This window comes from Pongo abelii, chromosome 8 (genome assembly GCF_028885655.2).
Source record: "Pongo abelii isolate AG06213 chromosome 8, NHGRI_mPonAbe1-v2.0_pri, whole genome shotgun sequence".
NCBI classification, from domain to species: Eukaryota; Metazoa; Chordata; class Mammalia; order Primates; family Hominidae; genus Pongo; species Pongo abelii.
Window position 1 is genome coordinate 53185355 of NC_071993.2, and position 23670 is coordinate 53209024.

At 38.6% G+C, this 23670-nt stretch overlaps 1 protein-coding gene across 1 annotated transcript in view; it reads right to left on the reverse strand.

The window, feature by feature from the left end:
• Positions 1-1775: 1775 nt before the first annotated feature.
• The window catches only part of LOC100436909 (uncharacterized), a 69564-nt gene continuing 47669 nt past the window's right edge, over positions 1776-23670 (reverse strand). Inside the window, exons 6-12 of the mRNA XM_063727231.1 lie at positions 22276-22356; positions 16849-16956; positions 14503-14598; positions 14061-14157; positions 12895-12949; positions 5222-5339; positions 1776-3267 (exon numbers count right to left, since the gene is read on the reverse strand). Coding sequence (XP_063583301.1) covers positions 3097-3267; positions 5222-5339; positions 12895-12949; positions 14061-14157; positions 14503-14598; positions 16849-16956; positions 22276-22356 — 726 coding nt within the window. The 3' untranslated portion in view covers positions 1776-3096. The remainder of the gene's footprint in view (positions 3268-5221; positions 5340-12894; positions 12950-14060; positions 14158-14502; positions 14599-16848; positions 16957-22275; positions 22357-23670) is intronic.

A 23670-nucleotide genomic window follows, 5' to 3' on the forward strand; every position in this document is an offset into this window, starting at 1 on the left:
AAGCTGTTTCATAATTATAATGCACAGACATCTATATAGGTTTTTATTTTATCATTCAACCTATTAGCTAATCCTTAGAGTTCTGTTTCATTCTTCATGTGTTTGACAGATGAACATGTCTAAAACACTGATGAAAATGTTACCAGAATATAAACAAAAATGAAATTTTCAAGTTAAAACCATTTTGTTAGTAATATGTAAGTATATCAATTAGCCATTAAATAATTTACCAAATTATTCCATTACCTAATCCATATTGCTCCTTCTTGTCCGCAAGAATATAGTAAGGTACATTACCAAATACATACCTCTGACTTTAGTGGGCATTTAATGTATTATTAGAGGATCCTGATATCTGTCTTTCTTAAAGAAATTAAACTCATCCCTAGTGATTATGCTTTCTTCATCTAACACTATAATATTGATAACATTTGAAAAAATAATGTCTAATAATGAACACTAGATTTACAGAGTATTTTTAGACAATTTTCTAAAATTATCTGAAAAATTTGGCCAGAATCAGTGTAAAATTCACATCTGAGCTTATGGAAGCCAACTTTATTCCACTCTAAAAGGACAAAATTTTGTACTTTTAATTTTATCTTTTAAAATGTTTTAACATAAAGGTAGTGGAAGACGTTACTAAAGGAAGCTTAGATAGTAACATATTTGTCGTCTCAGCTAACACAAAGACCACAGATGGGGCAGATCTGTAGGATGCAAAAACTTTCCTTCTTCTCACCTCATAGTAGTCATATGGCTACTGCAATTCTCTGGTTTCATGTGCTTACAAAATGTCCTTTATTTAAAAATAAAAAGAAAGAGAAAGACAAAGACAAAGAAAGACAAAGAAAGAGAAAGAAAGAAAGAAAGAAAGAGAAAGAAGGAAAAAAGAAAAAAAATAATTTCTTCATGTGTCTATTTAAATTAACAAAGACATGAATTGTCCCAGACCTCCCTGTGATGGTTAATTTCATGTGTCACTTTTACTGGGCTAAGGGTTGCCCACATGGCTGATAAAACATTATTTCTGAGTGTGTCTGTGTTTCCAGAGAAATTAGCATTTGAATAGGTAGACTGGGTGAAGAGGATCATCCTCACCAATATCTATGGGCATCCTTCAATCTATTCAGAGCCCAAATAAAACAAAAAGGCAGAGGAAGGGTGAATTTAGTCTGTCTTCTTGAGCTGGGACATCCATCTTCTCTTGTCCTCCGATATTGGAACACCTGGTTCTCAGACTTTTGGGCTTAGGTTGAACTATATCACTAACTTTCCTGGGCCTCCATTGTGCAGGCAGGAGATTGTGGAACTTCTCAGCCTCGACATCCTTGTGAGCCAATTCCTCCCAAGAATTATCTTCTTCTAGCTATCTCTGTCTCTATCTATCTCATCTGTATCAGTATCTGTATCTATGTGTCATCTATATCATCTGTATCTTTATCTCATCTATCTCTATCTATATCTCTACCTCTATGTCTACATCTGTCTTAGTTATCTATCTCATTTATGGTTCTGTTTCTCTGGAGAACCTTAACTAATATAGTCCTTATCTTACAACTCACTTGCCAGCTTACCATGATTATAACCAAGTTGATCACTTCAAAGGAATACTGAATAATATATATTGTTTACACTAAGAGTTAGCTAGCCACCCTCCTCAAGCCGAATCTGGCCCCCACCTCACTTAGTAGAGCAAGCAAACTAAATGTAGATTATACATTGTTTACTCATTTAAAAAACCCCAAAGAATAACTTATCATGACACACTAAAATTTAAATTTTGATATACAAATAAAATTTTATTAGAACACAATTATATTTATTCATTTACATTTACATTCTTTGTCTATGGCTACTTTTACACTAATGCAGCAGAGTCTGTTAGTTGAGACACAAACAGGCCAATAAAGACCAACATTTTTACAATATGACCCTTTAAAAAAAAATTGACTCTTGGTTTAGACTGATCAATAATCCCATGGGAGGATTTTAATGATTTTCATTTGTAGCCAACCAAGCACTTTTTTTTTCTTGGCTAGGATAAATTTAGAACATCTATGTCCTTCCTTAAAATAGCCCCACATACTTGAAAGTCTGATTCTCTCACAACTATATTTTTTTCTCTGCTGTTAAAATTTGAACTCATTCTCTTCAGAAATAAAAAGAGTAACAAAATAGAAACTAAGCAGTCCCATTTTTATTTTGCCATTTATGAGGACCTATACCACCTAGTGGTGGTTTAGTATGTATTTAACAACCAGTACACTGAGAAAAACTGCTGTATTTTTAGTTTGCTTAATTTAGTGGTGTTGAATATTTCCTCTAGGACCAATTTTGGCTTACAAATATGATTTCTTTGAATGCAAAGTTGGGAGGAGATGAGCACTGTGTGCTCCTATGAGGAGTTCCATCTGGCTCAAACATAAACACTATTAATATCACTTTGCTCTAGACATGTGATTCTCCTTGATAATGCTTCTTGCATTAACTGCAACATAAAAGTTACAATCCTTATTATTCATGAAAAACTCAATTTGTATAGGACTCTTGATAATATTTTAATATATATACATTTTATAATGATTTTTATTGATATTTTTCTTCTTTTAGACTTTTTTTTGTTTATTTATATAGTTAGTTTTCACATTAAATGGGAGAAACACTGACATTGTTCAATTCACACCCAGGGAAATTCTGTGTGAATGATATCATATTATATTTCTTTTAATGCTCTAAACAATGTTGTGAGGCAAGTGTTATATCTGATTTGCATATGAAGAAACATATTCCGAGATTAAAAAATTGCCCAGTTTCACACAAGGAATAAATTGGAGCACAGGAGTTCTGTATAGATAGACCTGTATGACTTCACAGAGTGAAATGGACAGATAAACAATTCACTTTCCAGGAGAAATCACAGGACAATGGATATCAGAATAAATGATGGGACCAGGGTAATATTGGATGTTTTGTATACAAAAAACTAATTTGGGCAACAAAAAAGGATATAAAGTCACTGAAGCAAAATATATATTATGAAATCTAAAAGAAAATATGCTATTGGTTGGCCATGGCTACATTATAAAAAACATTTCATTTCACATAAAGTACGAATACTATACTACGACTATGAGTTAATATTAAAAAATTGACCACATAGGAAATAGGAGAAAAGAGTAACAACACTGTGGAAAGCAAAGAAAACGACTGCAAGATGCAGCTATCACCACCATCTCCTGGCCACATACGGACCTCCTCAGAAGCCTAGATGAATAAAGGGAAGAGACTGGAGTTATTAAAATTTGTAAACTCAGAGTAAAAGCCTTCCTGAGCTGAGGCTAGACCTCTGAGGGAGAGATATGTTTCAACTGCTGCTGTTACCTCTGAAGAGGCACTTTCTGGGGCTCTGAAAAAATTGGTAAACTGAAACAATTACTGCTCCTAGGGCAAGGGGATGTTCTTGGGAGAACATCGGCAAGGACCGCAAGCAAACAGGAAAAGGAGATCTATTCTTCCATTCTCTTGCCTATGTTTCTCTAGTACCTCCCAATAGCAGAACCTAGCAGGATCCCACTTGAAGGAACTTGGAAAACATAGCTTGCTGATCCCCATCACGGTTTCATAGCAAATTTATTTCAGAGAAATGTGGCTAGAGATCAAGATTATTAGTAAATCAATTTTCTTACCTAATTTTTAATCTGTATTGCTTTCTTATAAATATCTGTGATTACAGAGACCTCAGTATTTTCTTTTTCTTCTGTAGCAGCATTTCAATCTTTTTTGAAGTTCTACCCCTCTTTCACTTCTAGTTCACACCATGTGAGAGCAATGGACCTAATCATCATGGGCAGTGGTCATAATATGTCTCAACCTGCCCAAAATAAAGATGCTACCCCATTAACCATATGGTTTATTTTGTAATATGCTCATGATCCAACCTAGTCCAATGAGAAACTTAACTAAAAATTTTGTTGAAATTACTGAGGAAAACAATGTTCATTTTCTGAAAAAGTAGCTTAGCTAGTAAGATATAAGCTCAGTGCCACTAGTGGCCATCTTGATGTGGAACAATACTGAGAATATTTCTTCAGGTAATCCTACAAGAAATGTGTGCAAAACAGAAAAGAGAAAGTTACAGTGAGAAATTTCTTATGTACTGTATTCAGTACAGCCTGAGGGTAGCTCTAAATCTAGATACTTAATAAGAATACTATTGATAATAAATAATACTCATACAGCAAATACTATGTGCTAAGCATTCTTTCATGTACTTTATAAGATTAATATATCTAATACTCACAAGGACTGTATGAGATAGATATTATTGTCCAGTTTTATGATGTCCTACAAATAAAATGCCCTGACAAATTATATTCTCTCAACCATCTTTCTTTTGTTTGCAATCAACATTTTATATGTATTCACTTACTATGTATCACTCCTTTGATTCCCCAAAATTTATTTAGGGCTATATAAATATTTTGCTACTACTGGAATTAGCAAAAATTTAAGGTTAAGTTTTCAAACATGTTATTTCCCTCATCATACTGTAGCAAGAATTAGTAATCAATGAATCATAAACCCTATTTATTTATCCCAATTATTCCATGTTCACATACTCACAAAGGACATTATTCTGTCACCATTTAACCCTGTTCCCCAAAATCTCCTCATAAATGCAGTTTCAAAAACAGGCACGTTATAAAACGTGGTCTTCCTTTCCGTTTACAAGAGCATCCTGACTTCAGGGTGACTGTGAGTGGACTGTCCCTGAGCTGTGCTGCGGGGACAGCCAGCCATCCAGGAATGTGTGCGATGCCCACACACAATGCCTCCCCCAACTACACATAGGAAAGCCTGGCTTTGTAAAATGGTGAGCAAGTGAGTTTTCTGCAAGGCTAGTTTTTCAGAGGAGAGGCCAAGTATATTTAAATGCAAAGTGGTACAAAACTGTATCTTTGCAGGGAGCCACATATTGACCCAATGGGAGGGCCTGCTGCCTGTTACCATGGCGCTCCCATTGGGTCCTGCCTCCTAGAAGCTAGGAAGGACCTGGAGGATTAGGATTCCACGTCAAGAGTGGGTCACCAGCATCTTCCTTTCTACCCTCTTCTCTCTCAGGGCAAAGAGACTTTTCTTAAAAACTAACATTAAAAAATTGCTTGGGGCAAGGGCAGAAGTGGTGTGGGGGGATTGCCTCAAGTCAACGGATACTTACTTGATCTACAATTTCCTGAAGCAGTCTGACATCTTGCTCGCGAGACCCAGTGCTCTCTTCCAGTTGTAGGTGAAAGGCTGGAGAAAGGGACTCCCCCACCACTTTTAATCCAGAAATGCTGAAGAAGGGAAACACACACAGCCGTAAGTCCCTTCCAGGCTTGAAGATCGCTCACGGAGAAATAATGTTAGAAGTGCGCAACGTCAAGGCACAGTGAATGTACAGAAGCTTGCGATGACGGGAAGCATCATTCCAATTCCAACAAAGAAAGGGAAACGAGGCACTCTGGGCAGTGCTTCCTCATCTAAAAAAGTCTGCCTGCGATGTGGCTTCCCGAGCGCAGGACCGGGTCTCGTGGCCCCAGCCTCCCACCAGGGAGTCTGTGCCTCCTTACAGGCCCTCCGGGCCCCACCTTGGCCTATCATCCCCTTGCCATGTGCTCCCTCGCCCCCGATGTTTGTTCTTCCCTGTGCTGGCTGCACGCGCCGGGGCCCAGCTCCTGCACTGCCTGCTGCTGGGGCCTTCTTCATCACCCACTTTAGGGAAGGCTCTGCTCCATCATTTGCTATTTTTCATCCTGTCTGGATCCTTCACAAGCTACTCACTACAGTTTATGTTATGCTTCCTTGCTTATTATCTATGTCTTTAGTTTTTATTTTGTCTCTCATAAATTACAGGGATGATTTCTGACATTAACAACATTATACCCCATCTCTACAAATAAAACAAAAACAAAAACAAAAAACAAAAAATTGGCCGAGTGTGGTGGCTTGCGCCTGTAGTCCCAGCTACTTGGGAAGCTCAGGTGGGAAGATCGCTTGAACTCAGGAGGTCAAGGTTGCAGTGAGCTGAGATTGTGCCACTGCACTCTAGCTTGGGTGACAGAGCAAAACTCTGTCTCAAAGAAAAACCCAACAAATACCAAACATACATTATATTTTGACTAACAGCAATATGTTTAGATAGAAAAATGTCCTTATTTGCATGTTAAGTTTTAGATTTTACTTGGATTAAAATTATTTTCTTTTTACTTAGGATTAACAGCACAAAAATCTGTAGCTTCTCAGGGAGAAAGGTAGATCTTTAGGGGCCAAATCCTGTATTTTTAGATTAAATTAAATTTAATCCTGTATTTTTACTACAGCTGCCATGAGATGCTATTCCATATTATTATTATTATTTTTGAGACGGCATCTTGCTCTGTCACTCAGGCTGGCTGGAGTGCAGTGGCACGATCTCGGCTACTATCTAGTCAGGTTCATTTAAAGTCTATTTTCTCCTATAACAACAAATATTATTTGATTTTTGACCTACCTCCTAGGACACAAATGTGATATATGTCTATTTGAAACTGAGCTAAACATTTTAGATTCCTTTCATTTAGTCTGTTTCACCTAAAACGATTTGTTTTTCCCTCAGAATGAAATGACAATAAAAAGTACTAGGTAGCACAACTGAATCTTCCCAGTTTAGGACTCAAAAAGCCTTTACAGAATGACTACTGTATGTTACAATAATGTGAATTCTGGAAACTCATCTGACCTGGCCTTCCAATCACCCTTGGAACATTATTAATTAGCGTCTCCTTTCTTTAAATACAACACATCATGCTATATCTCTCAATAAAGCAGGCCACAGGTCTGAATCATGGAATCTTGGGCATGTGGAATGTGGGGGAACCTTCTAGATTAGTTCCTTACTAATGTAGAAACTAAGCAATACACTTTGAAAACCCATTTCCTGTGTAAATTCTGACCATGTTAAACGCATATATCAAGTATCTTTTTTTTTTTAAAGGTCATGTATTCTCACAGTATTAAAAAATTGCTTTCAGTCAGGTGTGGAGGCTCATGCCTGTAATCCCAAGCACTTTGGGAGGCCAAGGCAGGTAGATCACCTGAGGTCAGGAGTTTGAGACCAGCCTGGCCAACATGGTGAAACCCTGTCTCTACTAAAAATATAAAAATTAGCCAGGTGCGGTGGTGGGCACCTGTAATACCAGCTACTTGGGAGGCTGAGGTAGTATAATCACTTGAACCTGGGAGGTAGAGGTTGCAGTGAGCTGAGATCGCACCACTGCACTCCAGCCTGGGCAACAAAAGCAAGACTCTGTCTCAAAACAAAAACAAAAACAAAAACAAAAAACAAAAAACAAAAAAAAAAACAACAAAAAAACTGCTTTCCAAATAGCATTTCATATGAATCAAATGGCCTCAATTTTCCTCAAGAAATACAAGGCGCGATGGCTCACACCTATAATCCCAGCACTTTGGGATGCCAAGGTTGGGGGGATCACGAGGTCAGGAGTTCAAGACCAGCCTGACCAACATGGTGAAACCCCATCTCTACTAAAAATACAATAGCCAGGTGTGGTGGCATGTGCCTGTAATCCCAGCTACTCAGGAGGCTGAGACAGGAAAATCACTTGAATCTGGGAGGTGGAGGTTGCAGTGAGCTGAGATCGTGCCACTGTGCTCCAGCCTGAGTGACAGAGCAAGACTCTGTCTCTAAAAAGAAAAGAAAAGAAAAGAAATACAAGGCACCTGAGGTCCAAATCTAACTTGTGCTTTTTGATCAAAAGGTCTCATCTCACATGCTGGTGAGAGAAGGAATTAAACAAAATGCCCTATCTCTGGTTGCCCAGATGCTGAATGTCAGATGAGTTTAATTAAAACCAAATGGACACGTTTGTAGCTTGAGTTCAGAGGAGCCGTGTTTCAGAGTCTATTACACTACTCTTTAACAAAAGACTTTGCCAAACATATCATCTTATCCCAGTGGATAAACGAGCACTGGGCTAGCTCCCAGGGACAGAGCAATCACCCAGGTAGCCACGGTCTCCACTGTGTGCTTATAGTCTATAGGGAGAATCTGACACCAATAACTATCTCTATTACAATGAAAACAGAGGCAAACCAGCATAGGATGTTGACTTCCTTCCCCAAACTCAATCTCAGAGATGAGAGTAGTGAGAAATTAGAGAAAAACTGAACAAAAAAATTACTCAGAACTAAACATTGAAGATACTGCCTTTGAAAATATTTATCTTTAACATATTTATTGGAAAATGAGAAATAAAACCAAAAGCTAAATGTAAGAAGCTGAAGAAGAGTAAGAACACAGTGCAATGAGACAGTGCATAAAAATAAGAAAACACACTGATGAAAACACACAAAACCAAATTTATATAAATAAAAAGTTAAAATAATATAGATATATGAGAGATAATCAACAACTATTCCCAAACCAAAGGCCCCAAGCCTACATGGCCGTAAAGTGGGAGACCTACTCTCAACTTTTGAAGAAACGATCAAGCCTTGTTTTACTCTGTGCTTCCATGAAGCAGAAAGAGTGGCAAATAGCCAAATCATCTACTGAAGCTACCCTAACACTGACTCCTATGTTACGTAAAGTTGGTACAAGGTTATAGATCCATTTAAATTATAAACATAAATATAAAAAGTCAAATTAAAATATTAGCTAAATAAATCTAACAGTGTAGAAAAAGATATTATAATGAAGTAATGGTTTTCTCAAGAATGCAGGGATGGTTTAACATCAGAAAATATTTCAATGTAATTCAGCCATAAGACAAATTTATGATTTACCTTAATAGATGTTAAAAAAAATGGATAAAGTTCAACATCTATTTATGATTTTAAAAAAAGGCCTTCAAATTTAGGAATCATTTAGCCAGGTGCAGTGGTACGCACCGGTAGTCCCAACTAATTGGGAGGTGCTTGAGTCCAGGAGTTTGAGGCTATAGTGTGTTGACTATATCTGTGAATAGCCACTGCCCTCCAGCCTGGGCAACATAGCACAATCCTGTCTCTTAAAAAAACCACAAAACAAAACAAAACTAGGAATAATTCGATAAAAGCTACTCACCAAAAACCCATAGCATGATGTTTTATACTTAATGAAGAAGTGCTTCTATACTGGGAATAAGGAAAGAATGTTTGCTATTATTGCCACTGTTCAATACAGATTAGGGACTCAGACCAAAGCAATAAAATAAGAAAATGAACTAAGATGTAAAAGCATTACGAAGGAAAGAGAGAACACCATTATTGCAGACAACAGGACTTCCATGCACGTCATTATAACAGAATGAAACAACTACTGGAAATACTAAGAGTTTAGAAAGACTCCTGGATATAAGGTCAGTTTAGAGAAAATAATAATATTCTTATGAATCAGCAATAATCAAGTAGAAAATATAACAGAAAAGACAACTCTATTCATAACAGCAACAAAATCTATAGGATGTCTGAAAATTCCCTTTAAAGGTTCCATAAAGGTACAAGGGCTTTATAGGAATTCCATTAAAGGACACAAAGGGAGATTTAAATAGAGAGCTCATGTTCATGGATGACATTTCCCTCCACATTCATCAGAAAATTTAATGCAGTTCCAATTAAGATTCTAGTAATAATTTTGGAGACACCCATATTCCAAAACAGCAATAAAAACAGACATTAGTGATAAACCTGTATTCCAGAACAGTGATAAAAACAGACAAAATCAAAAGAGTCTGAGGAATGAGCAAATATACCAATGGAATGGAAGAGACAGTTTAAAAACAGATCTAGGTACAAATGGGAACCTGGTATATGATACAGTACTGCCAACCAGTAGGAGAAAGGATGTTTTATACTTAGCCAGATGTTATTCAGAAATTGATCTCAGTAATCTTAAACTGAAATATTCTTCTCTTGACCGATTTCTTTCTCCAGCCACCATCTTGTTTCTCAGTTCCTCTTCAGAGAAAAACTCCTCAAAACAGTCATCTAAGCCGTGTCCACCTGTCTGGAACCTCCTTCAAGCAGGCATTTTACCCCACACTCCCCTGAAACTACTCACCGAGTCATAATACCTCTACATGACGAAGTCGAAGGATCAGTGTTCTGTTATCTGGTCTGGCCTGTCAGCAGTGGCATGTCACAGGCTGACCTCCTACATAAGCAATTTCTTCCCTGGTTTCCAGGACCCTAGTCTCTTCTAGCCTGCCTCTTCCTCACTGGCCACTCTTTCTCGGACTAGTCTTCGCTAGTTTCTGACCTCTTCACACTGAAATGCTTCATATAATATCCATACCCGAAGACTCAAAAATTTATCTCTAGCTCAGTACTCTCCCTCACACTTCAGACTTGTATATCCAGCTGCTGCTCTGCACTCCATGTCTGATGGGCACTTTGGGCTTAACATAACCACTGCTGACCTTCCCCAGAAAGTATTTCTCCATAGTTCTGTCCCTCTCACTCATTAGCAACTCTACCTATTTACTCTGACCAAACCCCCTAAGCTCTACCTGGAGTCTTCTCTTTCTCACTCACCCTGCATATGAACTTCTGCCAGATCCAGTGTGCTCTTCCTTCAGAAGATACCCAGAATCCAGACACTTCACACATCATGGCTCCCAACATGGTCAGAGTCACCATCACCTTTCACCTGAGTGAATCTCCTAACTGGTCTCCCTGCTTCTGTTCTTATTGCTGTTCAATGTATTTTTTCACACCATGCAAAAGTAATTTTGCTATGGTATCAGATAGGCTGTTTCACTTTTTTGCTCAAAACCATGCTAGGGCTTCCTCTGTGTGCCAACGCCCTCATCACGGCTCACAAGTCCCTGTGTGCGGATGGCCCATGACCCAGCCCTCATCTTCCACCAGATTTCCCACTCCTTCCCTCCTGTCACATTGGCCTCTTTGCTATTTTGTTTACTGTTCTCTGTAACCATCTAGATACCAGCACGGTTTGCCCCTGCGACCCTTTTGAATGCGTGTTTACTATGAGGTGCCATGGAGTCTTCCAACTGTGGATAATGAGTAGGCAACTGGGTGTGAGACCTGCAGCTGCAGTGGTCCAGGGTGGAGATATGAAGCTGGGAGCTGTCTACATACACGTGTCATGAAACGATGTGCAGCTCCAGCTGTGGAAGAAGGCATTCTTCAAGAAGGTAACGAGAAGAAGAGAAGCACAGACAAAGCCTTGAAGAGCAAGGTGTTGAAAGAAAGCCTTCAGAGGAGACCGAGATGGAGCCATTCAAAGATGTAAAAGGAAATCCAGGTGTGCAGTGTAGCAGAGTCCAAAGAAGGAAAGATTGGTCACCTGTGCTGAAAACTATGGGGACATCAAGAAGATGAGCTCTGAAGATGGTCCACTGGATTCAGCAGTCAGTGGAGACCTCCACAAAAACAGTCCAGGCGAAGGGCAGTAGCAGAAGCCAGGTCTCAGAGCTGCCAGTGTAAGTGAAGATGTGGAGATGATAGCTACTGAGAGGAGCAAAGACATGGGGAGTTGCAGAGGGAAATGTTGGGTGACAGGCAAGAGGAATTTAAAGTGGACGTGACTGCTAATCAAATGACACAAGAAAGGGGACAGGCTGAGGACAAAGTAGCAGGGACAAGCAAAGGCACTCAGTCCTTAAAAAAGGGCCTGTGGTAGTTGGAGCAACATTTATTGGCCTACAGGAGGGAAGACTGGTTCAGATACCCACAGGTGTGTAGATTTGTCAGGAAATATGACAGAGTCCCAAGTGACAGCATAAGGCCAGGCTGTTAGCTAAAAGTGAGGGGAGTGAAGACAAGAGGATTAGGAATTTTGGAAAGAAAAAGTGTGATAGAGCTGGGGTAAGTGGAGATTGGACTTAGAAAAAGGCAGGTTAACACCATAGAGTGAAGGGCATATAAGGCTAGCACTGATGAATTTCCAGTGACTCCAATATGCTAGGCTGTGTTGGCATATTAATATTTCACAAACAATGGAACTGGAACCAATACAAATATATCTCTCTACCATAAATCATGCAAGAACTGCTGTTACTATCACACAGACACACCCAGAACTTTAATTGTCTCTGCCCCTTCTTTATCTGGAACAGCTGTGATGTACTCATTTATGAATTGTCCTTTTCTTTCAGTTAAGTCTCCAGTTTCCATATCTGGAACAGAGATAGGACTTTCATGACCAAGAAAGCATGCTTCACCTTAGGAAAGGCAAAAAGAAAGACCCCGGGCAATGTGAAATCACTTCCTATAAGACCAGAAATGTGCCTGGAGAATCACCAACCTCGATCTTTTTTTTTTTTTTTTAACTACAGAGGAATCTTAAAGAGTGACTCTTGTGTAGTTTAAAAAAAGAAAAAAAAAGAAACACTGATAAAATTTCACTTGTTTCTTTTTCTTGTGTTAAAACTTAGTAATTTATTAAAAAGTAATACAGATGGTATGAACCCAGTCATCTAATTACATAATATATAATGGCATCCCTGTGTGTGCAGACATGGAGAGATGCTTCAGTGTTTACCCTGGTTATTTCTGGTGGTAAGATGTTGGGTTGTTATTTTCATCTTTCTATCTTCTGTACTGCTGTAATATTTTATTAATGAGTTTGTTTCATTTTCAGAAAAACAAAGTCACGATTCTTTAAAACAGATGATCTGGTTTTATACAAATAAACCAATGTGAGTGAACTAAGTTTTTGGTTTCTTAGTTGCAATTTGGTCAAACTGACCCAGGCCTAAATTTAAAACTTTCCATTAGTTGGAAATTTAAATTTAAATTTAAAACTTTCCATTAGTTGGAAATTTAAATTTAAATTTAAAACTTTCCATTAGTTGTTAAGTGTGGTGCAGATAAACTTTATGTTGGTTGAAAATATATAAAACTCACCCTTGTAAAGCTTTATGAATTTGTCTGCACTTTTCCTTCAACACTGCAAAAATACCTAGATGAAAAAAATACATTTGAGAGTCTATTTGAAACGTATGATAGTACTAACCTAAAAATATTTTTGAAGACCCAGATCAAGCTCATCAATTTAAAATGCTACAAATCCTTCTACATACTAACAGAGCCAGGAATCCACACTCCCCTGAAGGCCCAAGCTCTCTCTGGTGCTAACCCGCCCCTTCTCACCTCACTATCCCACTTTCAACACACCTGGAATGATGCTTTCAAGAGCAATCAATGCCTCTTGCTCTCATCAAGATCCTAATCTGGCCAAGAATCAAAGGGTACAAATTTATTGCTTATTTCTTTATCATAAACAATTTGGTAAAAAATCAACTATAGTAAAGTAATTTTTACAATATTTCTTGATATTTTCCTTTTTTATTAAAGGAAAATCCCAAAACTAAAGTATCTGATCAGAAGGTAGGAGTGCCAGGCCATCTGAGAAGCAAGCATATGAATGAGCACAGAGACACACATTTTCTGGTTCTCTGAATTAGTATCAGTGATGAAGATTCAGAAATACTGTACTAGGTAGGGCTTGCTGCTCCCTTTCCGTTTTAAGCTTTGCAAAGGTGGCACTGTCGTAGCCAAAGGCCACATTTTAAATTCTTAGTAGACTTTTTATTTTTCCCACTGAGTAAGTTCTTTGCTGGTAAACCCGGCTTGGCCTCAGTACCAACTGATGATTCAAAGGCTAAAGGCGAAAACTCACAATATTTATAAAATTGCACAGATAAAAAAGCAGCATGCTTCAGCTGATTTCTCAAAAAACTATTAACCAAATAAAGACTGGCTTATTTACACCAATGGAACGTTTAGGCCCAGAACTGGCTGAGAGCCCCTCCTCCTCCCAGCATCTCCACCCATTATCTGAGCTAGCCTTGCTTTGGCTCTGGCTCTGGCTCCAAGCACAGGAGAAAAGCTCTGACCCCAAGTCCTTGGGGCAGGAATAGCTTCTTCACTGCCATTCTTCCTACGAATGCCATATAATGTAACTGCAAACCAGTTTTGTCTGGCAAATAATTTCTCCAGTAAGTAAATCAGTAACACAACTAATGTAACCTGAAATCTCTTTGATTTCTTGGGCTTTTAAAGGGTTATACCTGGATTCTCTTCCATGATGTTGAGGGCCTCAATTGCTGCAGCAGCTAACAGGGGAGGTAACGAAGCCGAAAAGCAGTATCCCTGGCCGGAAAGTCGCTGAGAAGAAACAAATGAGTTGAAGACATATACACATTCTCTGTCCTTTCTAGGTAAACATTTGAAAGGCATCGGTTCTCTAGAACAACTACTAAACAGTGTGTACATGTGGTGAGGGGGGTAAGATCCAGCCATAAATAAACATTATATGTGTAACAGAAACAAGACTTTTTGTTAAATGAGAGATCATTTCTAAAGAGAAATCTTTTGAGTGATTCTTTAAAAATTGACATTTAAATAAAAATTGTGTGATTAAGTAAAATTTTGTATTTCGAAGTTATATTTTGAGGTGACCAATGGAGAAATTAGTTTCAGTTTTAGCTCCTGTTTTTAAAAAGAACCCACCTGATGATCAATTACAAAAGACCTGCCACAGCAGAAACCTCCAATAGAAGCAAGTGCATTCTCCATGTTAGCACTGATAAGATCAATATCATCAATCTGCCGGAAAAGGAGGAGTGACAGTTATTCCACAATTTAAAGAAAAAAAGGCCAACTTCAAGCCTAGAGACAAAATTTAACAGCATTAAACTGTCTGTTAATATCTGGATTCAAACTACCTATCTACATGAAAATAAAAAATAAACCATATAACATCTATCGCTGAATGAACTGTAGTTTCATGGCCCATCTCTGAAACTGTCTCATCTTACACATTTTTACCATTTCATTATACATGACAAATTAACTCACAGCAAAGACAAATAAATTATAAGAAGATAAAACCCAAAGCTGTTCGATATTAAACGTAGTCACAGGTACAAAATAAGACTATTTCCTCGCTAAAACAGTTGTCTAGCCGCCCTTCTTCATGGGAGGCACTGAGAAATAAAAACAAGCCTATCGAAGTTTTGAGCATTTTATTCTTGTATTCAGTTTGCCTCTCAGCATTTCATAAGTCAATTTATCCAAACGTCATGGCGATGGAATTTTTGACCAACTGGACAGCAGAAGAACCTAATGTGCTCTAATGACCTAATGGGCTTTGAGTCCTACATCTTTCTGACCACTCAGAACTCCTTCAGTCCTCATCTTTGGGTCCAGCCCTCAGCACCAAGTTCCATTCTGGGCACACAGTAGGCATTCAATCATTACTTACTGATGGCCATGTTAATGGATTGTCAGAACACAGCTAGTGTTTTCCTTAGTGTTTCATAGATCCAGCAGAGTTTTGAGAAACTCTGCACTCTTGCTCTTTTTAAAAAGCATTTTTAAACCTTTCATTATGAAAAATTTCAAGCCTGAACAAAGTAGAACAGAACAAAGAATCCCCATCATCCAGATTCAAACATTATCAACTCAAGGACAACCTTGCTTCACCTATATCCCCTACCACCCTCATCATTTCTTTGTAGTGAGTCCCAGACTTCACGGGGTTTCATCTATAAACATTTCACTGTGTATTTCTAAAAGATAAAAACTCTCTCAAAATATAATCACAAAACTAGTATCATACTTAAGACAACAATTTTTAAATGTTAAATTTAAATTTGATGTTAAATATATTCAAATATTCGGTGTTCAAATATCTCTGATTGTCTCACCAAATTTTCTTTTAACAGCAATTGTTTGAATCAGGATCCAAATAAAGCCCGTAGATTCTGCTCTCTACTCTCAGGCGCTTGTGAGTATTTCCTCAGTGACAACTGCTGGAAGCATTCACAAAACTACAACAGTGAAGTTCGAGTTTTTTCCTCCATAAAAATTTTCATGCCTTAAAAAAGGCTGTAGTATACTGCTAAATCTGCTTGAATTACACTTACATTTACCTTTCCATTTATTCCATTTACTTCCTCGGTGCACGTAACTGCTGAATGTCAGTCTGCCTTGGAGGAGGTGCTTCCATCCAACCTCCCGGGATATTCACTCTGCTCTACATTTTTCTCTGGGACTATATGGTAGTGGGATGTCGATAATGTAAGGCAATTTTACGTTTTACAGTTCAGCTCTGTAACACAGGTTGCACAGCTCTTATGTGCATGTTCTGGAGAAAAAGCTTTCTGTAACTCTTCCCGTGGTGGTTGGTAAGACAGCTGTTCAAGACTGGCTGACTTCCTCTGCCCTGAGGCTCCAGGAGCAAAACCCACTAGGCACTGCGGGCAGTCTGGGTCCGTTTCCCTCAGAAAAGGTAACATGACACCTCATTCTTTTTGGGACTTTAAGAGATTTTGCTGAATGCATGCCAGTGGTGTTTCTGACACACACTGACACACACACACACACACACACACACACACACGCATAACTGTATCTACCTCCCACAAACAAGTTATATAGAATACAGATTTTTAAATACTAGAAACAGTATCCTTTCTCTGCCATCATGAACACTTCTGAAAAAACTACACAGGAAATTCCTAATGATTTTAAGAAATAATTGGAAGGCAAAATTTAACCATTTCTACAGAAGAGACACTAAAAGCCAATTCAAATGCAACTTTGCAAACAGAGCACAAACCATGACTACCCACTCTGAGTTTATAAGTTCAGAAGGAAGATGGGGTTCCCTGGTCTGGCTGACTAGACTCATCCTGGGCTCACTGAGGTGACAGACACCAAAGTTTCATGACCCTTCAAACTGATAAGGAGCACTGTCTTGTGCCTATAAAAGTATATGCCTAGCAGAATGGAACTACATGTCTCCTATGTCTCCTATAAGAGGGGAAACGTTCTTAAAAAAGGGGAACTTACATTGATTCCATAGTGTTCAGTGACTCCTCGGCCATGCTCTCCTAGGACTCCAAATGAAAGGCTTTCCTCCAGGAAGATTCTTGCTTTGTATTTGTATTTTAACTTAACCTAAGTGTTATATAAAGGTTAAAATACTAATGATTAGCACCATATAGAACATATTATGAAGAAAAAAATTAAGATTAAAAAGTATGTACAGCTGACTCTCAATACTTGTGAATTCTATACGTGCAAATTCATCTACTTATTACAATTTATTTGCAACCTCCAAATCAATACTTTTTTCCTGTCATCACAGATATGTGCATGTGCAGAGCTGTGAAGAATTTGAATTACCTGACACGTGTTTTCCCAGGTGAAGGTGAACAGGCAACTGTTTCAGCTCTGATCCTGTGAAAAAGTATCCTTTTCATGGCCTATTTATTGCCACTTTTTTGGACTTCTGTGTTTTGTTGGTGATTTTGCTATTTAGAGTGGCCCCCAAGTGTCATGCTAAAGTGCCGTCTATTACTCCTAGTGCTGTAATGTCCCTTATGGAGAAAATTTGTGTGTTAGAGAAGCTTTGTTCAGGCATGAGTTGTAGTGCAATGGATCAACAGACATTAAATAAGACACCTTTAAACAAAAATACACATAAAGCAAGTTTTGTGTCAACTGGTTGATGAAAATGTTGTAACCAGAGGTGCAGAGGAACCTAACCCAATTATTTGCCCTAGCAGCAATAGTTTAGTATTTCTTATTCCAGTGTTCATGGCAACTTTATAGAATATAAGTAGGGTGAATGATGAGAATCAATTGTCCTTTAGATGGTCTAGAATAATTCAACTTAACAACAGACAGCACAATACTGATTTTTTTTTTTGAGACAGAGTCTTGCTCTGCCACCCAGGCTGGAGTGCAGTGGCAGGATCATGGCTCGCTGCAGCCTTGACCTCCTGGGCTCAAGTGATTCTCCCACCTCCGCCACCCAAAGTGTTGGGATTAAAGGTGTGAGCCACCATGCCCAGCTTCAGTGCTTATCTACACTTGAGCTGTTCCTATACTTCATCTTTAGTTTTGTATCTGTCCATCAGCACTGCTTCATTACTGTAGCCCTATAATATACGTCCTAGTACCTTCTGGTTCACTACCTCCCTCCCATTATTCTATCAACCGCTGACACTCTTACAAAAACAGAAAGAAGAAAACAAATACATCTCTTCTATTGATATTTAAAATATATTTAGATTTCCTCAGAAATAGTGAAAACATTTAAAAATAACATATGGAACCCTTATTTTGAATCCTTATTCAATTAATAGACTCCTAGATTAAAATCTCAATGGCCAAATGCAAGGGTGGTTCAACATGGAAAAATCAAATATGTATTACATACATATTAGAAGAATGTAGGGGGAAAAACCCCACATGATCATCCCAATAAATGCAGAAAAAAAAATTTGACAAAATCCAACAACCTCTCATGATAAAACACTCAATAAATTAAAAATGGGAAGGAACTTCCTCAACCTGATAAAAGGTTATTATAAAAAACTCACAGCTAACATCATACTCAATGGTAGAAGACTGAAAGCTTTCCTTATAAGATCAGGAACAAGACAAAGATGCTCATTTTCGCCACCTCTAGTCAACACTGTAGTCGAGGTCCTAGCCAGGGCAATCAGGCAAGAAAGATAAAAGGCATCCAAATTGAAAAGAAACAAGTAAAATTATCTCTATTCACAGGTGGTGTAATCTTATACATAGAATAAGATCCACAAAAGTACTATTTGAGCTAATAAATTCAGCAGAAGTTACATTATGCAAAAGCAATACACAAATATCTGTTGTATTTCTATAAACTAGCAGTAAACAATCTAAAAAGGAAATTAAGGAAACAATTCCATTTATAGTAGCATAAAAAAATCAAATACTTAGTGATAAATTTAACCAAAGAGGTGCAGGACGTGTACACTAAAAACCACAAAACATTGCTGAAGGAAATATCTAAATAGATGGAAAAATCCCAAGTTCAGGACTGGAAGACTTGATATCATTAAGATGGTAATACTTCCCAAAGTGACTACATATTCAATGCAATCCCCACCAAAATCCCAACAATACTTTTTACAGAAATGGAAAAGTTAATCCTAAAATTCAAATGGAATTTCAAGAGACTCCAAATAGCTAAAATAATTTTGAAAAAGAACAAAGTTGAACTCACATGTCCTGATTTCAAAACTCACTACAAAGCTACAATAATTGACACAGTGTGGTACTGGCATAAGGACAGACATATAGAAGAATGAAACAGAATAGAGTCTAGAAATAAACCCACACATCTATGGTCAATTAATTTCAACAAGGGTGCCAAGACCAGTCAATGGGGAAACATTCACCAATGATGCAGGCAAAACTGGATAACCACTTGTGAAAGAATAAAATTGGACTTCTTCATCATCGCATATGAAAAATGAACTCAAATGAACTACAGACCTAAATGTAAGATTGAAAACTATAAACTCTTAGGGGGAAACATAGCAGTAAATATTGATAATTTTGGATTAAATAAAGTTTTTTTTTTTTTTGAGACGGAGTCTCACTGTGTTGCCCAGGCTGGAGAGCACTGGCATGATCTCGGCTCATTGCAACCTCCACATCCCGGGTTCAAGCAATTCTGCTGCCTCAGCCTCCAGAGTAGCTGGGATTACAGGTGTGTACCACCACGCCCTGCTAATTTTTTTGTATTTTTAGCAGAGACAGGGTATTACCATGTTGGCCAGGCTGGTCTCGAACTCCTGACCTCAAATGATTCACCCGCCTCGGCCTCCCAAAGTGCTGGGATTACAGGCGTGAGCCACCGTGCCCAGCCAGATTAAACAAAGATTTTAAAATAAAACACAAATGCACAAGCAACAACAAAACACATAAATTGGACATCATCAAAATTTTTAAAAACTGTGTGTCAAAGGACAGTATCAAATAAATGAAACAAACCCCCACAAAATAGGAGAAAATATTTGCAAATCATGTATCTGATAAAAATCTAGTATCCAGAATATACAAAGAATTCTTTTAAAAACAAAAAGACAAACAACCCAATTTAAAAAATGGGCAAAGCACCTGAATAGATATGTCTCCAAAGATATATGCATGGCCAAAAAAACAAACAAACAAAAAAACAAGAAAAGAGGCTCAGCATCATTAGCCATTTGGGAAACACAGCTCAAAATCACAGTGAGATACTACCTCATGCTCAATAGGGTGGCTAAAACAAACCAACAAAAACCCCTAGAAAATATAAGTGCTGACAAAGATGTAGAGAAACTGTAACCCTGGTACATAGCTGATGGGAATGTACAATGGTGCAATCGCTGTGGAAAACAGTATGTCAGTTCCTTATTAAGTTAAACACAGAATTACCATATAATCCAGCAATTACCCTGCTAGATATATACATAAAAGAACTGAAAACAGGAATTCAGACAAATACCTGTACACAAATGTTCACAACAGCACTATTCGCAATAGCAAAAAGGTGGAAAGAACCCAAATATCCATCTGTGGATGAACATATAAAACAAAACGTGGTATTATCCATGCAATGGACTATAACTTAGCATTAAAAAGGTATGAAATACTGTTACATGGTATACAATGTTAATGAACTTTAAAAACATTAAGTGAATGAAGCCAGAAAGAAAAGGTCATATATTATATGATGCCATTTATAGGAAATAACCAGAAAAGGTAAATCCATAGAGACAGAAAGCAGATTGGTGGTTGCTGGGAGCTAGAGGGAGAAGAAAATGGGGAGCGACTGTTTAATGGGTTTGAGGTCTTCTTTGCCAGTCATGAAAAGGTTTTTGACCTAGAGTTGATGGCTGCACACATGGTAAATGCAATAAATGTCACTGTCCTGTACAATTTAAATTGGTTAATTTTGTGTTATGTGAATTTCACCTCAATAAAGGAAATCTCAATGGTCATGGTTTCTAAAAACAGTTATGTTGCTTTCACTATTAAAAAGCTAAGTTTTGGCCATGCGTGGTGGCTCACGCCTGTAATCCCAGCACTTTGGGAGGCCAAGGAGGGCAGATCACCTGAGGTCGGGAGTTCAAGACCAGCCTGACTAACATGGAGAAACCTCGTCTCTACTAAAAATACAAAATTAGCCGGGCGTGGTGGCACATGCTTGTAATCCCAGCTACCTGGGAGGCTGAGGCAGGAGAATCGCTTGAACCCAGCAGCCAGAGGTTGAGGTAGCCGAGATCGTGCCATTGCATTCCAGCCTAGGCAACAAAAGTGAAACTCCATCTCAAACAAAAAACAAAAAACAAAAAAACAAAAAAAACAAAAAAGCAAGCTATGCTTTCATTCATATGCAATTCTACAAAAGGTAAAACTAATCTACAGGAATAGAAAGTAGATTAATGGCTGTCTGGGGCCAACATGGGTACGCACCACCAAGAGGCATCAGGAAGCTTTCTGGATAAAGTTTTCTTTCTGGATAAACATTGTCTTACACAAAAATGTTCTGTATCTTGACTGTGGTGGTGATGACTGTGGTGATAGAGATGTATATACATCTGTCAAAACTTATCAAACTTTACCCTTAAAGTAGGTGTACTTTATACGTTGATTTCGCCTAAATAAAGCTGGATCTTAAAAGCTACGTATGGCCGACGCAGTGGCTCATGCCTGTAATCCCAGCATTTTGGGAGGCCCAGGCGGGCGGATCACGAGGTCAAGAGATTGAGACCATCCTAGCCGACATGGTGAAACCCCGTATCTACTAAAAATACAAAAATTAGCTGGGGGTGGTTGCACACGCCTATAGTTCCAGCTACTCAGGAGGCTGAGGCAGGAGAACTGCTTGAACCCAGAGGAGGAGGCTGCAGTGAGCCAAGATGGCCACTGCACTCCAGCCTGACGACAGGGCAAGACTCTGTCTTGAAAAAAAAAAAAAAAGCTAAAGCTAAGTTTTGGCCAGGTGTGGTGGCTAATACCTGTAATACCAGCACTTTCGCAGGCTGAGGCAGGAGGATCGCTTGAGCCCAAGAGTTTGAGAATAGCCTGGGTAACACAGTGAGATCCCTACTCCACAAAAAAGGGAAAAATCAGCCAGGTGTGGTGCCATGTACCTGTAGTCCCAGCTAACTCAGAAAGCTAAGGTGGAAGGATCACTGGAGCCCAGGAGGGTAAGGCTGCAGTGAGCTGTGTTCACACCACTGCACTCCAACCTGGGCAACAGAGCAGTCTTGATTACTCTTTGAAGGCCAGCACTGGCATTCAGTGTTGTTCTTTTTCCCTAATCTGAGCAAAACATGCTTATGAGGCCTAATGTGAAAGCAACGCAGATGTTATACACTAAAAGCGGTCATAAACAAAAGGCACATCTGTCAAATAGTCCAAATATTAAAATTACGGCTGAACATGGTTGCTTACCAATTCTGGAAGAGGACAAATAGTTCCAGTATTCATATACAATCCTTCTACTACAATGAAACGCTGAGTTACATGAGGATTCTTTACAAGAGAAAAAGCAGACATCTTACATTTCAGTAACTCTAAAGAAAAGATCTGTTACATATTCCCCAGCACTTTCACCTTACAAGATTTATTCCTAAAAAAATATTCTGAATGAATTGAAAGCTCGGCGTTTGTGATGGGTTATTTTGAGATGAACAACAGTGCTATCTTCTCTCAGACTTGTTTTTCAGCTCACAGCATTAGCTAGGTGACCCCACACACACACAAACTAATTAGGCACTCTGAGAATATTAAAATACAAACAAAACCCTCCCACCTCCAACTGGGAAGAGGCCTAAGGGACTTTCTAAAGAAATGGGAATGTTTTACATCATAATGGGGCTGACATTCCTGGGTTACATGGGTATAATCACTGGTCAAAATTGTACGGCTGTATTCATGTGATTCAATGTCTGTCAATTTTACCCAAAACAACTATAATGAAGGTCATCATCATGAAGGTGGGGTGAGGAACAGATGGCACAAGAATGATGTAATGCTGATAACAAAGCTGGGAGAAGGGCACAGGGGGCTTCACTATACCACTGTGTTTCCTTCTTATATGATGGCATTTTTCCTAACAAAAAGTTAAAAAACTCAAACCGTTTTCCTTCACCTCCCAAAAAAAGGAGCAACCCTGTTCCCTCCTCACTCCCCACTGACGTATTATTGGATCAAGTAAAATTTGACTATGAGCTTGTCCAATGATGTCCCCAGGTGGTGGGGTAGAGAGGTCTCCTTTCCTTTTTTTTGAGACAGAGTCTCACTGTCACCCAGGTGGGAGTGCAGTGGCGCTATCTCTGCTCACTGCAACCTCCCGCCACCACGCCCAGCTAATTTTTGTATTTTTAGTAGAGATGGGGTTTCACCATGTTGGCCAGGCTGGTCTTGAACTCCTGACCTCTTGATTACTGATCTCGGCCTCTCAAACTGCTGGGATTACAGGTTTGAGCCACCGCGCCCGGCAGAGATCTTCTTTTCAAAAAACACACACCTTCACACACTCTGCTCAGAGCAAGTCACTAATAAATCTCTCACATGTATGAAACTGTACATGGTTCAGGTGTGTGGACTGCAAAAAATACTGAGATCCACAGATAGAGTTTGCCATTACCTTCTTACTCAGAGGTTTCTTGCCTCTAAGCTTCTGCTCCAATGGTCAATTAGAAATGATCAGAATTAGAAAGTATCAGAGCAATGCTTTAAGGGGTATTTTACAACCCACAGCAGTAGCACTAAAAAAAAAAGTTTGTTGAGGAATAAAAAGTATACATCACTGATGTTGCTCAATCATCTTTACTCTGTCAACTC